The 17,094-nt window shown below is 50.5% G+C and overlaps 1 protein-coding gene across 1 annotated transcript; it reads left to right on the forward strand.

Annotated features, from left to right (window-relative positions):
• The first annotated feature begins 1,847 nt into the window (after positions 1–1,847).
• Positions 1,848–5,248, forward strand: tob1a (transducer of ERBB2, 1a). Its single transcript, XM_056607120.1, has 2 exons — positions 1,848–2,106; positions 2,649–5,248. The coding sequence occupies exon 2, from the start codon at positions 2,924–2,926 to the stop codon at positions 3,989–3,991; it is 1,068 nt and encodes a 355-aa protein (XP_056463095.1). The 5' UTR covers positions 1,848–2,106; positions 2,649–2,923; the 3' UTR covers positions 3,992–5,248.
• The last annotated feature ends 11,846 nt before the right edge of the window (positions 5,249–17,094 follow it).

The following is a 17,094-nucleotide window of genomic DNA, read 5'->3' on the forward strand; positions in this document are numbered from 1 at the left end:
TATCACGGCAAAAAGCTCTGCGCCTCCGGATGGCCGTAGCGGGTGAGCTCTCGTAAGGATTGGGCTTTGCAGGTTTGTTTACCAGCGTTGCTATGATTAATAATAAATCGCTGTCTAATCAATACTTCATTCACTGCCTCTTCCCACTAACATCGGTAACACGGTATACGCGGCAACCCTAGTTTTCACCCAAGTTTATGGCAAAATATCATAGCCTGTCATTACTCTCTGAAAAAGAGTTTTCCTTCTCTTTGCTGGTGGTGGTGGTGGTGGTGGGGATGGTGGCGTCTTGTCTGCCATGGAAATTGTCTTCTACTGCTAGGTCCAAATGTGGATTAACTAGTTCCAGTAGCTACCGCAGGATAACAACAAACAGGAGCTTGCTCTGGGTCACGAGCTCTGGGTCACGAGTACTGCACGAAGGGGTTGCGCGCGGGGCGCGGGGGGAGGGGGAGTGCAGTACGACCGTTTGATTGACGTACTTACTGTCCAATGCAACTCGGTGGCTCTGGAAATCATTGGCTGGAGTTTTTCGAGCCCTGCCCGTTCCAAAGATGATTGACTTGTTTAACATTCATGTCAGTACTTCTAACTCAGTGGCTGTAAGTGGGTTATGATAAGGATTTCAAGTAATTTTGCAAAAATGGCCAAAAAAGCGAATTCCATACCCAACCTTTAATGCTTAGCGCTTTATTAATGTTAAAACGTTGGCATTTGAGTCGGGTTCAAACTCGCCTGACAGTTTAGTACTAGTTTCTCTCCAGCTGTCAGACAGCCTGGATGTTTTATCACTTTGTGCTCCACCATAACAGAGTGTTATCATCTCCTCACCATAGAGGAACGGTTATTCAAACGTACAATTGATAAACTGTAATCCTGCGGATTACGGTCTCCAAGGTGTTTAGGATCACACAGACAGACAGACAGACAGACAGACAGACAGACAGACAGACAGGCAGGCAGGCAGGCAGGCAGGCAGGCAGGCAGGCAGACAGACAGACAGACAGACAGACAGACAGACAGACAGACAGACAGACAGACAGACAGACAGACAGACAGACAGACAGACAGACAGACAGACAGACAGACAGACAGAGAGGGGGGGTCCACGCCCTGCCTTGCCCTCCACCAATCAGAGACCGAAATGGGCTGCCTCACATCCTCCTCGTTCTCGCCCAATGAGCGCTCTCCCATTCCAGAGAGCGGACCGCGCCCCCATTCCTGTCTGTGTGCTTCCGGCGAGTGAACCTCCGAACACACAGCTCCTATAAACCGTTATAACATACATGATAACATATAACCCCTAGCACGGAAGGAACGGAGGCTGTAACGCTGAGTTCATAGCCTACACCTGTATGTACCTGTATCTAGAAACACAGCGGGTATGATACCGTGGGACACTGGTTAGAATATAAATTTAACTCGGCGGGTGATTAATATCGTTTCAGTTGAGAAATACGTTCAGGTGGATCAGAAAGGCTTTAGGGTTAGTGTTAGAATGCCATCTGTGTGTCCCTACGTCGGTAATAAAACCACGTCGCGTCTCCTCCGGTATTCTGGTCCTCTGCTGTCGGCGCAGACCGTTGGTCCGTGTCCAGGCCCCAGGGTTGCCTCATTCTGCGTGATATATGCCCCAATCTGGCAACACCGTCCGTGACGCACATGATATGGGCGTGGCTTCATTCCACAGCGTCACGTGTCTTCTGGTGACCGCAGCCAATCAGAACGACGGCGGGGGTCGTTGACAGAGGGCGTGACCCGGAGCTTGGACCAATCACAGCGCGCGGTGTTCTCTTCCTCTCTGACACGCGGCCCCGCCCCCTCGTGAGGCTATAATTTGTGGCGCGCGGGGCGGCGAGCGGAGATGCCGCTGCTCCTGAGGAGGAGAACATCTACCTGGAGAACATTTGAAGTACATCTACCTTCATACTCAAGAACATATATTGAACATAAACCTGGAGAACATCTGAAGAATATATACCTTCGGACCTTTGAGAACGTCTACCTTAAACCATGCTGCTGGAATACTTTTATATTATTAGGTCATCTCACTCTTGTCTTTTTGCACTACTGAACTACTGAGGATCCACTTTTATACAAACTAAAGTAAGTATCAGACAGCGTTAATGTCGGCTCACTGGAGTAGCCTACATCTGCTGCGTCAGGCCGTGTGTGCGTTTGTGCGTGTGTGCGTGTGCTTATGTTAACCTAATAGGAGACTGTTAATTACTGAGGTGTATTCCCGTCGGAGCACCCCCACCCTGTCGTAGCACCCTCAGCCCGTCTCTCCCTCTCTTGCTTTTTCGCTGACTGTCGATCCGTCTGATCTTGATTCAGCTTAGTTCTTGGTATGGTCGCCCTTTAGACAACCGGTCAGACCTACTGAGCCTCATGGATATGCGGTCGGAGAGCCCAGTGAGCGTAGAGCGTTATCGTCTGTGTGTAAAACTGACCCGACGAGGAGGAACGCGTCGGATCGGTAATGGGACCACTGCGCACGTCACGTGTCATCGGCTGCGTTACGTGTTAATATAAAATAAACAATACAGCATCGGTGTTATTTAAAATCCAAGTTGACGATGATGATGAACCAATCGGAATCGTTATGTGTCATGAATGCTAATCCTCCCCTCTCTCCTTTCTCCTAGGAGACGTGACCTACTTCTGTGGAAGGACACTACTTACTTTTTTTCTAAGTTCTTACCGGTTTCCACCTGCTCTACCAGATCCAAACCAGTGGATCTCCTGAGCTGGAGTCCTTATCACAAAAAAAAAAACCTAGCAGACCGCCCTGACCCCAGAACCCCAGAAACCCTGACCCCCATACCACAAGACCCCCAGATCCCTAGATCCTGAGGCCAATAGACCCCCAGACCCCCTGGCCTCTAGACCCCCGGCCCCCAGCATCCTCCCCCCCTCAGCGATGCAGCTGGAGATCCAGGTGGCTCTGAACTTCCTCATCTCCTACCTGTACAACAAGCTGCCGCGACGCCGTGTCAATACCTTCGGAGAGGAGCTGCAGCGCCAGCTGGAGGCCAAGTTCAAGGGCCACTGGTACCCCGACCGGCCCTCTAAGGGCTCGGGGTACCGCTGCCTGCAGGTTGGTGTGAAGGTGGACCCTGTGGTGGAGCAGGCCGCGCGGCAGAGCGGCCTGGACCTGGTCGACGTCCGGCACAACCTGCCCCAGGACCTGAGCGTGTGGATCGACCCCTTCGAGGTGTCCTACCAGATCGGAGACAAGGGCCCCGTAAAGGTGCTGTACGTGGACGACAGCGGGCCGGAAGGGGGCGGGGGCGGGGCCGCGGGAGCGGACCTGGACAAGGAGATCAGGAATAGCTTCAACCCCGAGGCGCAGGTGTTCCTGCCCATCAGCGAGCCCCCGGGTGGGGGGGGGGTGGTTGGCGTGGGGGGCGGCGGCTCCCCGGCCTCCAGCTCCCCCTCGCCGCCCTTCGGCCACTCGGAGGCGGGCAGCCCCTGCTTCCTGCCGCGCTCCGCCCAGCCGCTCACCTTCACCACCGCCACCTTCGCCGCCACCAAGTTCGGCTCCACAAAGATGAAGAGCAGCGGCCGCGGGAACAACAACAACCCCAGCGGCAACCACAGCAACAACAACATGGGAAACAACAACAACAACAACAGCAGCGGCAACGCGGGGAAGCAAACAGCCCGCAGCTCGCCCAGCGGCCTGAAGCACCCCTCCATGCTGTCGCTGTACGGCCCGCCGCACCTCAAGCCCTCCGCCCTCTCCCCCAACGCCAAGGAGTTTGTGTTCCCCAGCCTGCAGTGCCCGGGGAGCCCCGGGGGGCCCCTGTTCCCCGGGGAGGAGTCCCTGGGCCTGGGCCCGCTGGGCTACGGCCACGCCCTCGATATGCTGGCGGCGTACGGGGGGCTGGGAGACGCAGCCCTGATGGACGGCCTCGGCCCGGGGGCCCTGCAGTACTCACACCAGCAGTACTCACACCAGCAGTACCAGCCCGTCATGGCCAACTAGTCGGGGACTAGTCACCGGTACCAGCGTACTGGTAGAACTACTGTTCTGTAGTACCAGAGTACTAGTTGAACTACTGCTCCGTGGTACCAGAGTACTAGTAGATCTACTGCTCTGTAGTACCAGAGTACTGGTAGAACTACTACTCTATCGTACCAGAGTACTGGTAGAACTACTGCTCTATGGTACCAGAGTACTGGTAGAACTACTGCACTATGGTACCAGAGTACTGGTAGACCTACTACTCTGTAGTACTACTCTGTAGTACCAGAGTACTAGTAAAACTACTGCTCTGAGTACCAGAGTACTGGTAGAACTACTGCTCTGCTGCTGCTCCTCTAGTACTACTACTCTACTCCTCTACTACACCCTCACCCCCAGAGGGAGGAGGGGGTCCTAGTGGGAATCAAAATGCACATAAACCCGGAACAGAAACCCAGAAACAAACAGGATGTCACGGCCAACACTAGGACCATGGGGCCGGGGGGCGCGGTCGCCGTAGCAACATGAGGCGAGGAGACCCCCCAACCCCCGGAGGGGAGGGACCCCTCGGGGGGGGGGGGGGGGGGGCATCTGGACCCCCCAGGCTTGTAGGACGAGATGCTTGGTCACTTTAGAACGAATCATTGTCATTTCATTTGCCAACCTAGCACAAAATGTTTTTTTTTACGTGACAATTTTATGCTACATATAAATATATAAGGAAGAAAACAACTTCCCAGTTCATGGCCTCTTTCAGTATTTGAAGTATAACTGGACATCGCCAATGTTCAACTTTGGCTCGAGTAAATGGAATTCGCAGTCTTTATTCTGATTGTATAATTTAATTTAGTACAGAGTTTGTAAGATATCAGAGTATATATTGTTTCTATGACATGGTATTGCATTTCTATCTTTTTACTACTCCAGTGATCTGTGATGGCTGCAGCAACCTGTGTTATTTCTTTTTTATTGAAATTGTAAAATGAATCCATCTTAAAAAAAAAAAAATAGGACATACTGAGTCTCAAACGAATGACGACTATTCCAGCGGTGGGATTTAAGAATGTTTGCTTTTTTGAAAAAACAAGAGTTGTATTTTCTGTTAAAAGTTGAAAAGATTTTTGCTATATTATGGACAAAATGTAATCCTATATTAATTTTGTACCTACATTGTGCAATACTTGATAAAAGAAACGGTATAACAAAGTATTTGGAGTCAGTGTCTTACATGTTAAGAAGGACTGATGGTTTATTAAGTTTGTATTAAAAGCTTGAAATAATTGCACTTGTTTTCTCATTACGTAGTGCTCTACTCTCACCTCTTGTTAAGGGGACAGGATTACTCTCACGGTGAGAGTAATCCTGTCCCCTTAACAAGAGGTGAGAGTCTCACCTCTTGTTAAGGGGTCAGGTCTACTCTCGTCTCTTGTTAAGGGGACAGGTCTACTCTCAACTCTTAAGGGGACAGGTCTACTCTCACCTTGTTAAGGGCACAGGTCTACTCTCAACTCTTGTCGAGGTGACCGGCCTACTCTCACCTCTTGTTAAGGGCACAGGTCTACTCTCACCTCTTGTCGAGGGGACAGGCCTACTCTCACCTCTTGTTAAGGGGACATGGCTACTCTCATCTTGTTAAGGAGACATGTCTACTCTCACCCTTGGTAAGGGGACCGGTCTACTCTCACCTCTTAAGGGGACAGGTCTACTCTCATCTCTTAAGGGGACTGTTTGACTCTCGCCTCTTGTTAAGGGGACAGGACTACTCTCACCACTTGTTAAGGGGAAAGGTCTACTCTCACCTCTTGTTAAGGGGACAGGTCTACTCTCACCTCTTAAGGGGTCAAGTCTCCTCTCACTGCTTGTTAAGGGGACAGGTTTACTCTCACCTCTTTTTAAGGGGACGGGCCTACTCTAACCTCTTAATGGGTCAGGAATACTCCCACCTCTTGTTAAGGGACAGGTCTACTCTCGCCTCTTGTTAAGGGGACAGGTTCAATCTCACCTCTTGTTAAGGAGACATGTCTACTCTCACCCTTGGTAAGGGGACAGGTCTACTCTCATCTCTTGAGGGGACAGGTCTATTCTCACCTCTTGTTAAGGGGACAGGTCTACTCTCACCTTGTTAAAGGACTGGTCTACTCACACCTGTTTTTGAGGGACAGGTCTGCTCTCACCTCCCCTTAAGGGGCAAGTCTACTCTCACCTTCTTAAGGGACAGGTCTACTCTCAACTCTTAAGGGGACAGGTCTACTCTCACCTTGTTAAGGGTACAGGTCTACTCTCAACTCTTAAGGGGTCAGGTCTACTCTCACCTTGTTAAGGGCACAGGTCTACTCTCACCTCTTGTCGAGGAGACAGGCCTACTCTCACCTCTTGTTAAGGGGACAGGGCTACTCTCATCTTGTTAAGGAGACATGTCTACTCTCACCCTTGGTAAGGGGACAGGTCTACTCTCACCTCTTAAGGGGACAGGTCTACTCTCATCTCTTAAGGGGACTGTTTGACTCTCGCCTCTTGTTAAGGGGACAGGTCTTCTCTCACCTCTTAAGGGGTCAGGTCTCCTCTCACTGCTTGTTAAGGGGACAGGTTTTCTCTCACCTCTTGTTAAGGGGACAGGCCTACCCTAACCTCTTAATGGGTCAGGAATACTCCCTACTCTTGTTTAGGGGACAGGTCTACTATCACCTCCCCTTAAGGGGATGGTCTTCTCTCACCTCTTGTTAAGGGACAGGTCTACTCTCACCTCTTGATAAGGGGACAGGTTCAATATCACCTCTTGTTAAGGGCCAGGTCTACTTCCACCTCTTAAGGGGACAGGTATACTCTCCCCTCTTGTTAAGGAGTCAGGTCTCCTCTCACCTATTGTTAAGGGGAAAGGTGTTCTCTCACCTCTTGTTAAGGGACAGGTCTACTCTCACCTCTTGTTAAGGGGACAGGTTCAATCTCACCTCTTGTTAAGGGGACAGGTCTACTCTCACCTTGTTAAAGGACTGGTCTACTCACACCTGTTTTTGAGGGACAGGTCTGCTCTCACCTCCCCTTAAGGGGCAAGTCTACTCTCAACACTTAAGGGGACAGGTCTACTCTCAACTCTTAAGGGGACAGGTCTACTCTCACCTTGTTAAGGGTACAGGTCTACTCTCAACTCTTAAGGGGTCAGGTCTACTCTCACCTTGTTAAGGGCACAGGTCTACTCTCACCTCTTGTCGAGGAGACAGGCCTACTCTCACCTCTTGTTAAGGGGACAGGGCTACTTTCATCTTGTTAAGGAGACATGTCTACTCTCACCCTTGGTAAGGGGACAGGTCTACTCTCACCTCTTAAGGGGACAGGTCTACTCTCATCTCTTAAGGGGACTGTTTGACTCTCGCCTCTTGTTTAGGGGACAGGACTACTCTCACCTCTTGTTAAGGGGAAAGGTCTACTCTCACCTCTTGTTAAGGGGACAGGTCTACTCTCACCTCCCCTTAAGGGGCAAGTCTACTCTCACCTTCTTAAGGGACAGGTCTACTCTCAACTCTTAAGGGGACAGGTCTACTCTCACCTTGTTAAGGGCACAGGTCTACTCTCAACTCTTAAGGGGTCAGGTCTACTCTCACCTTGTTAAGGGCACAGGTCTACTCTCACCTCTTGTCGAGGAGACAGGCCTACTCTCACCTCTTGTTAAGGGGACAGGGCTACTCTCATCTTGTTAAGAAGACATGTCTACTCTCACCCTTGGTAAGGGGACAGGTCTACTCTCACCTCTTAAGGGGACAGGTCTACTCTCATCTCTTAAGGGGACTGTTTGACTCTCGCCTCTTGTTAAGGGGACAGGACTACTCTCACCTCTTGTTAAGGGGAAAGGTCTACTCTCACCTCTTGTTAAGGGGACAGGTCTACTCTCACCTCTTAAGGGGTCAGGTTTCCTTTCCCCTCTTGTTGAGGGGACAGGTCTACTGTCACCTCTTGTTAAGTGCACAGGTCTACTCTAACCTCTTAAGGGGACAAGTCTACTCTCACCTTGTTAAGGGACAGGTCTGCTCTAACCTCCCCTTAAGGGGTAAGTCTACTCTCACCTCTTAAGGGGACAGGTCTACTCTCACCTCTTGTTAAGGGGACTAGGTCTACTCTCTTCTCTTAAGGGGACAGGTCAACTCTCCCCTCTTGTTAAGGGGACAGGTCTTCTCTCACCTCTTAAGGGGTCAGGTCTCCTCTCACTGCTTGTTAAGGGGACAGGTTTTCTCTCACCTCTTGTTAAGGGGACAGGCTTACCCTAACCTCTTAATGGGTCAGGAATACTCCCTACTCTTGTTTAGGGGACAGGTCTACTACCACCTCCCCTTAAGGGGATGGTCTTCTCTCACCTCTTGTTAAGGGACAGGTCTACTCTCACCTCTTGTTAAGGGGACAGGTTCAATCTCACCTCTTGTTAAGGGCCAGGTCTACTTCCACCTCTTGTTAAGGGGACAGGTTCAATCTCACCTCTTGTTAAGGAGGCATGTCTACTCTCACCCTTGGTAAGGGGACAGGTCTACTCTCATCTCTTAAGGGGACAGGTCTACTCTCACCTCTTAAGGGGACAGGTCTACTCTCATCTCTTAAGGGGACTGTTTGACTCTCGCCTCTTGTTAAGGGGACAGGTCTTCTCTCACCTCTTAAGGGGTCAGGTCTCCTCTCACTGCTTGTTAAGGGGACAGGTTTTCTCTCACCTCTTGTTAAGGGGACAGGCCTACCCTAACCTCTTAATGGGTCAGGAATACTCCCTACTCTTGTTTAGGGGACAGGTCTACTATCACCTCCCCTTAAGGGGATGGTCTTCTCTCACCTCTTGTTAAGGGACAGGTCTACTCTCACCTCTTGATAAGGGGACAGGTTCAATATCACCTCTTGTTAAGGGCCAGGTCTACTTCCACCTCTTAAGGGGACAGGTATACTCTCCCCTCTTGTTAAGGAGTCAGGTCTCCTCTCACCTATTGTTAAGGGGAAAGGTGTTCTCTCACCTCTTGTTAAGGGACAGGTCTACTCTCACCTCTTGTTAAGGGGACAGGTTCAATCTCACCTCTTGTTAAGGGGACAGGTCTACTCTCACCTTGTTAAAGGACTGGTCTACTCACACCTGTTTTTGAGGGACAGGTCTGCTCTCACCTCCCCTTAAGGGGCAAGTCTACTCTCAACACTTAAGGGGACAGGTCTACTCTCAACTCTTAAGGGGACAGGTCTACTCTCACCTTGTTAAGGGTACAGGTCTACTCTCAACTCTTAAGGGGTCAGGTCTACTCTCACCTTGTTAAGGGCACAGGTCTACTCTCACCTCTTGTCGAGGAGACAGGCCTACTCTCACCTCTTGTTAAGGGGACAGGGCTACTTTCATCTTGTTAAGGAGACATGTCTACTCTCACCCTTGGTAAGGGGACAGGTCTACTCTCACCTCTTAAGGGGACAGGTCTACTCTCATCTCTTAAGGGGACTGTTTGACTCTCGCCTCTTGTTTAGGGGACAGGACTACTCTCACCTCTTGTTAAGGGGAAAGGTCTACTCTCACCTCTTGTTAAGGGGACAGGTCTACTCTCACCTCCCCTTAAGGGGCAAGTCTACTCTCACCTTCTTAAGGGACAGGTCTACTCTCAACTCTTAAGGGGACAGGTCTACTCTCACCTTGTTAAGGGCACAGGTCTACTCTCAACTCTTAAGGGGTCAGGTCTACTCTCACCTTGTTAAGGGCACAGGTCTACTCTCACCTCTTGTCGAGGAGACAGGCCTACTCTCACCTCTTGTTAAGGGGACAGGGCTACTCTCATCTTGTTAAGAAGACATGTCTACTCTCACCCTTGGTAAGGGGACAGGTCTACTCTCACCTCTTAAGGGGACAGGTCTACTCTCATCTCTTAAGGGGACTGTTTGACTCTCGCCTCTTGTTAAGGGGACAGGACTACTCTCACCTCTTGTTAAGGGGAAAGGTCTACTCTCACCTCTTGTTAAGGGGACAGGTCTACTCTCACCTCTTAAGGGGTCAGGTTTCCTTTCCCCTCTTGTTGAGGGGACAGGTCTACTGTCACCTCTTGTTAAGTGCACAGGTCTACTCTAACCTCTTAAGGGGACAAGTCTACTCTCACCTTGTTAAGGGACAGGTCTGCTCTAACCTCCCCTTAAGGGGTAAGTCTACTCTCACCTCTTAAGGGGACAGGTCTACTCTCACCTCTTGTTAAGGGGACTAGGTCTACTCTCTTCTCTTAAGGGGACAGGTCAACTCTCCCCTCTTGTTAAGGGGACAGGTCTTCTCTCACCTCTTAAGGGGTCAGGTCTCCTCTCACTGCTTGTTAAGGGGACAGGTTTTCTCTCACCTCTTGTTAAGGGGACAGGCTTACCCTAACCTCTTAATGGGTCAGGAATACTCCCTACTCTTGTTTAGGGGACAGGTCTACTACCACCTCCCCTTAAGGGGATGGTCTTCTCTCACCTCTTGTTAAGGGACAGGTCTACTCTCACCTCTTGTTAAGGGGACAGGTTCAATCTCACCTCTTGTTAAGGGCCAGGTCTACTTCCACCTCTTGTTAAGGGGACAGGTTCAATCTCACCTCTTGTTAAGGAGGCATGTCTACTCTCACCCTTGGTAAGGGGACAGGTCTACTCTCATCTCTTAAGGGGACAGGTCTACTCTCACCTCTTAAGGGGACAGGTCTACTCTCATCTCTTAAGGGGACTGTTTGACTCTCGCCTCTTGTTAAGGGGACAGGTCTTCTCTCACCTCTTAAGGGGTCAGGTCTCCTCTCACTGCTTGTTAAGGGGACAGGTTTTCTCTCACCTCTTGTTAAGGGGACAGGCCTACCCTAACCTCTTAATGGGTCAGGAATACTCCCTACTCTTGTTTAGGGGACAGGTCTACTATCACCTCCCCTTAAGGGGATGGTCTTCTCTCACCTCTTGTTAAGGGACAGGTCTACTCTCACCTCTTGATAAGGGGACAGGTTCAATATCACCTCTTGTTAAGGGCCAGGTCTACTTCCACCTCTTAAGGGGACAGGTATACTCTCCCCTCTTGTTAAGGAGTCAGGTCTCCTCTCACCTATTGTTAAGGGGAAAGGTGTTCTCTCACCTCTTGTTAAGGGACAGGTCTACTCTCACCTCTTGTTAAGGGGACAGGTTCAATCTCACCTCTTGTTAAGGGGACAGGTCTACTCTCACCTTGTTAAAGGACTGGTCTACTCACACCTGTTTTTGAGGGACAGGTCTGCTCTCACCTCCCCTTAAGGGGCAAGTCTACTCTCAACACTTAAGGGGACAGGTCTACTCTCAACTCTTAAGGGGACAGGTCTACTCTCACCTTGTTAAGGGTACAGGTCTACTCTCAACTCTTAAGGGGTCAGGTCTACTCTCACCTTGTTAAGGGCACAGGTCTACTCTCACCTCTTGTCGAGGAGACAGGCCTACTCTCACCTCTTGTTAAGGGGACAGGGCTACTTTCATCTTGTTAAGGAGACATGTCTACTCTCACCCTTGGTAAGGGGACAGGTCTACTCTCACCTCTTAAGGGGACAGGTCTACTCTCATCTCTTAAGGGGACTGTTTGACTCTCGCCTCTTGTTTAGGGGACAGGACTACTCTCACCTCTTGTTAAGGGGAAAGGTCTACTCTCACCTCTTGTTAAGGGGACAGGTCTACTCTCACCTCCCCTTAAGGGGCAAGTCTACTCTCACCTTCTTAAGGGACAGGTCTACTCTCAACTCTTAAGGGGACAGGTCTACTCTCACCTTGTTAAGGGCACAGGTCTACTCTCAACTCTTAAGGGGTCAGGTCTACTCTCACCTTGTTAAGGGCACAGGTCTACTCTCACCTCTTGTCGAGGAGACAGGCCTACTCTCACCTCTTGTTAAGGGGACAGGGCTACTCTCATCTTGTTAAGAAGACATGTCTACTCTCACCCTTGGTAAGGGGACAGGTCTACTCTCACCTCTTAAGGGGACAGGTCTACTCTCATCTCTTAAGGGGACTGTTTGACTCTCGCCTCTTGTTAAGGGGACAGGACTACTCTCACCTCTTGTTAAGGGGAAAGGTCTACTCTCACCTCTTGTTAAGGGGACAGGTCTACTCTCACCTCTTAAGGGGTCAGGTTTCCTTTCCCCTCTTGTTGAGGGGACAGGTCTACTGTCACCTCTTGTTAAGTGCACAGGTCTACTCTAACCTCTTAAGGGGACAAGTCTACTCTCACCTTGTTAAGGGACAGGTCTGCTCTAACCTCCCCTTAAGGGGTAAGTCTACTCTCACCTCTTAAGGGGACAGGTCTACTCTCACCTCTTGTTAAGGGGACTAGGTCTACTCTCTTCTCTTAAGGGGACAGGTCAACTCTCCCCTCTTGTTAAGGGGACAGGTCTTCTCTCACCTCTTAAGGGGTCAGGTCTCCTCTCACTGCTTGTTAAGGGGACAGGTTTTCTCTCACCTCTTGTTAAGGGGACAGGCTTACCCTAACCTCTTAATGGGTCAGGAATACTCCCTACTCTTGTTTAGGGGACAGGTCTACTACCACCTCCCCTTAAGGGGATGGTCTTCTCTCACCTCTTGTTAAGGGACAGGTCTACTCTCACCTCTTGTTAAGGGGACAGGTTCAATCTCACCTCTTGTTAAGGGCCAGGTCTACTTCCACCTCTTGTTAAGGGGACAGGTTCAATCTCACCTCTTGTTAAGGAGGCATGTCTACTCTCACCCTTGGTAAGGGGACAGGTCTACTCTCATCTCTTAAGGGGACAGGTCTACTCTCACCTCTTGTTAAGGGCACAGGTCTACTCTCACCTCCCCTTAAGGGGACAGGTCTACTCTCCCATCTTGTTAAAGGGACAGGTCTACTCTCACCTCTTGTTAAGGGACAGGTCTACTCTCACGTCTTGTTAAGGGGACAGGTCTACTCTCACCTTGTAAAGGAGACAGGTCTACTCTCACCCCTGTGAAGTGGACAGGTCTGCTCTCACCTCCCCTTAAGGGGCAAGTCTACTCTCACCTTCTTAAGGGACAGGTCTACTCTCAACTCTTAAAGGGACAGGTCTACTCTCACCTTGTTAAGGGTACAGGTCTACTCTCAACTCTTAAGGGGTCAGGTCTACTCTCACCTTGTTAAGGGCACAGGTCTACTCTCACCTCTTGTCGAGGAGACAGGCCTACTCTCACCTCTCGTTAAGGGGACAGGGCTACTCTCATCTTGTTAAGGAGACATGTCTACTCTCACCCTTGGTAAGGGGACAGGTCTACTCTCACCTCTTAAGGGGACAGGTCTACTCTCATCTCTTAAGGGGACTGTTTGACTCTCGCCTCTTGTTAAGGGGACAGGACTACTCTCATCTCTTGTTAAGGGGAAAGGTCTACTCTCACCTCTTGTTAAGGGGACAGGTCTACTCTCACCTCTTAAGGGGTCAGGTTTCCTTTCACCTCTTGTTTAGGGGACAGGTCTACTGTCACCTCTTGTTAAGTGGACAGGTCTACTCTAACCTCTTAAGGGGACAAATCTACTATCACCTTGTTAAGGGACAGGTCTGCTCTAACCTCCCCTTAAGGGGTAAGTCTACTCTCACCTCTTAAGGGGACAGGTCTACTCTCACCTCTTGTTAAGGGGACTAGGTTTACTCTCTTCTCTTAAGGGGACAGGTCAACTCTCCCCTCTTGTTAAGGGGACAGGTCTTCTCTCACCTCTTAAGGGGTCAGGTCTCCTCTCACTGCTTGTTAAGGGGACAGGTTTTCTCTCACCTCTTGTTAAGGGGACAGGCCTACTCTAACCTCTTAATGGGTCAGGAATACTCCCTACTCTTGTTTAGGGGACAGGTCTACTATCACCTCCCCTTAAGGGGATGGTCTTCTCTCACCTCTTGTTAAGGGACAGGTCTACTCTCACCTCTTGTTAAGGGGACAGGTTCAATCTCACCTCTTGTTAAGGGCCAGGTCTACTTCCACCTCTTAAGGGGACAGGTATACTCTCCCCTCTTGTTAAGGAGTCAGGTCTCCTCTCACTTCTTGTTAAGGGGACAGGTCTACTCTCACCTCTTGTTAAGGGCACAGGTCTACTCTCACCTCCCCTTAAGGGGACAGGTCTACTCTCCCATCTTGTTAAGGGGACAATTCTACTCTCACCTCTTAAAGGGACAGGTCTACTCTCACCTCTTGTTAAGGGACAGGTCTACTCTTACGTCTTGTTAAGGGGACAGGTCTACTCTCACCATGTTAAGGAGACAGGTCTACTCTCACCCCTGTGAAGTTGACAGGTCTACTCTCATGTCTTAAGGGGACAGGTCTACTCTCACCTCTTGTTAAGGGGACAGGTCTACTCTCACCTCTTAAGGGTACAGGTCTACTCTCCCCTCTGTAAGAGGACAGTCTACTCTCCCCTCTTAAGGGGTCAGGTCCCCTCGCACCGCTTGTTATGGGGACAGGTCTACTCTCACCTCTTGTTAAGGGGACAGGCCTAGTCTTACCTCTTAAGGGGTCAGGACTACTCCCACCTCTTGTTTAGGGGACAAGCCTACTCTCACCTCCCCTTAAGGGGACAGGTCTTCTCTCACCTCTTGTTAAGGGACTGGTCCAATCTCACCTCTTGTTAAGGGCCAGGTCTACTTTCACCTCTTAAGGGGACATGTATACTTTCCCCTCTTGTTAAGGAGTCAGGTCTCCTCTCACCTCTTGTTAAGGAGACAGGTCTACTCTCACCTCTTGTTAAGGGCACAGGTCTACTCTCACCTCCCCTTAAGGGGACAGGTCTACTCTCCCCTCTTGTTAAGGAGTCAGGTCTCTCACCTCTTGTTAAGGGGACAGGTTTACTCTCACCTCTTGTTAAGGGGACAGGTTTACTCTCACCTCTTGTTAAGGGACTGGTCTACTCTCACCTTGTTAAGGGACAGGTCTACTCTCACCTTGCTAAGGGCACAGGTCATTAGGGGTCAGGACTACTCTCCCCTGGTGTGGTTGTTAGGGGTCAGGACTACTCTCCCCTGGTGTGGTCATTAGGGGTCAGGACTACTCTCCCCTGGTGTGGTCGTTAGGGGTCAGGACTACTCTCCCCTGGTGTGGTCGTTAGGGGTCAGGACTACTCTACCCTGGTGTGGTCGTTAGGGGTCAGGACTACTCTGAATAAGTCCTGCTCTGACAAGACCCGCTCCTCAGTCTTATCAGAGCAGAGCTGGAGCTCTGATTCTCTGGAGCCACAGTGACCTCCTGAACCCTGGGGCTGGGATTAGAGGCTTAAGGCCTTGTTGTTTCCTGAAGTCATACACAGACATGTGTAGCCTGCTGGCCAAGGTCACGACCCGCGTCAGATCACTTACTAAGCGGATTGGTTTCTTCCTGAAAGATAACCCATGTCCGAGGCTCTCTCTACAGTGCTATGACTGCTGTTAGCACTGTAGCTAACACCAGTTAGCAGCAGTTAGCTGTCACAGAGTCACACAGGTCAGACGTTAGATTCATCTCTACTGTATGACGACATGATGGTTAAGTGGGTCTGCCTGCAGGCAGACCCACTTAACCATCTTGTAGCTGGAGGTGGGCATCTAGAGCGACTGGTGGACACCTGGTCAGCAGTGGTTAGCTCAGAATGTTTCAACCCTTGGTAGATTGTCCTCTGCAAGCTTTAATCAGTGTATGAGTTCTCTTTAAGGAACAGGAAACTGTCTCTGTGCTGCTGGAACACAGTACGACCCGCTAACACCTCCTTCAGCCGACTGCGCTGGTCTAAGGCCCCAGTCCCCTAGCTCTCCTCCACCAGGGTGGGATGCTTCTCACGGCCTCCTAAACTTCAGCTGTAATGACTGTGAGTTGGTGAATGGAGGGTGAATCTCTGTGCTGATAGGAATGTGTGTGAGGGTGAATCTCTGTGCTGATAGGATTGTGCTGTGAGGGTGATTGGAGGGTGAATCTCTGCTGATAGGGAGTTTGTTGACACTAGCAGATAGAGAGAGAGGCTAGCTGATAGAAGCCTGCTGCGTGTCACATTTCACCCAGAGTCCCCCGGTCCACGAGGGCGCTGTAAACAGATAACTACCACTAGGCCTGGCCCTGGAAGCTGAATGGATAACTAGCACTAGGCCTGACCCTGAAAGCTGAATGAATAACTACTAGTAGCGTAACTACTAGTAAGGCAGCTGGATAACTACTCTTCTAATAGTTATCCATTGAAAACCCTTGTAGCTAGTAGCCTAGCTTCAGGGCTAGGAAAGCACATCGTATCCCATTCAGGGAAGCCATTTTGTTGGCTCACTCTTTGATTCATTAGGTAATTCCTGTTTTAGTCTCTCTGTTACGGACTGAGAAACTGTGCTGTTGTACAACCGTCAAATGAAACTTTCATGCTAGGTTATAGCTAGCAGGAGTCAAGGTATCTGGCTGTGAGACGGTTCTAGACCACTGGTAGGATCGGGGAGGTCGTTAAATGCATCAGGGCTCAAGCTACTTCAGGGCTAGTTAGGGGCTCAAGCTGCTATACCTGAGTCCGATTATACGAGTACTCTGTTGATTACAATCAGTGACATGTCAGAAAGCAGCAGGTCTGCATGTTACCCAGGGCAACGCCTGATGGTCACGTGACGGCGGTCGGTGGCACTCTCTATGGTGGAGAGGTGCATGTAGATCAACATCAGAGACGTGAGGAGAGGATGTGGCTCTGATCCCACCACCCCACTGCCCACTTACCCTTTTTCTGCATGAGTGGTTATACGAAATAAAAGACTGTTAACCCACACCTTGTTTGGTCCGTCTCCTTCGGAAACCTCAGCCGCCGACGATCGGGGCTGCCACAGTGTGTGTATGCATGTGTATGCGTGCCTGTGTGTATATTGTGCGTGTGTGGGTGCGTGTGTCTGTGTGTGTGCGTATATGTGTGTTTGTGTGTGTGTATGTATGTGCGTGTGTGTTTGTGTGTGTGAGTGCGAGTGTGTGTGAGTGCTTCTAAATCAGGAGAGAGCAGCAGCAGGTCTGTATGATCTCTGGTGATGATGCCCCGAGTGCCAACACACCGCCCCGAGACCCAATGTCCGGAACCCCCTCATACCGATGCCGCTGATAGAGGTCCCGTTCAACCGGCTGGGGCTAGACATCATAGGTCCCCTCCCCAAGACTAGTCGAGGTCACCGCTATGTCCTAGTTATGGTGGATTACGCCACACGCTACCCAGA

The sequence above is a fragment of the Gadus chalcogrammus genome, chromosome 2 (assembly GCF_026213295.1).
Source record: "Gadus chalcogrammus isolate NIFS_2021 chromosome 2, NIFS_Gcha_1.0, whole genome shotgun sequence".
In the NCBI taxonomy this organism is placed as follows: domain Eukaryota; kingdom Metazoa; phylum Chordata; class Actinopteri; order Gadiformes; family Gadidae; genus Gadus; species Gadus chalcogrammus.

Bases quoted from the DNA above. Each gene is read 5' to 3' on its own strand.
- tob1a (XM_056607120.1), top strand. From the start codon at position 2,924: ATGCAGCTGGAGATCCAGGTGGCTCTGAACTTCCTCATCTCCTACCTG.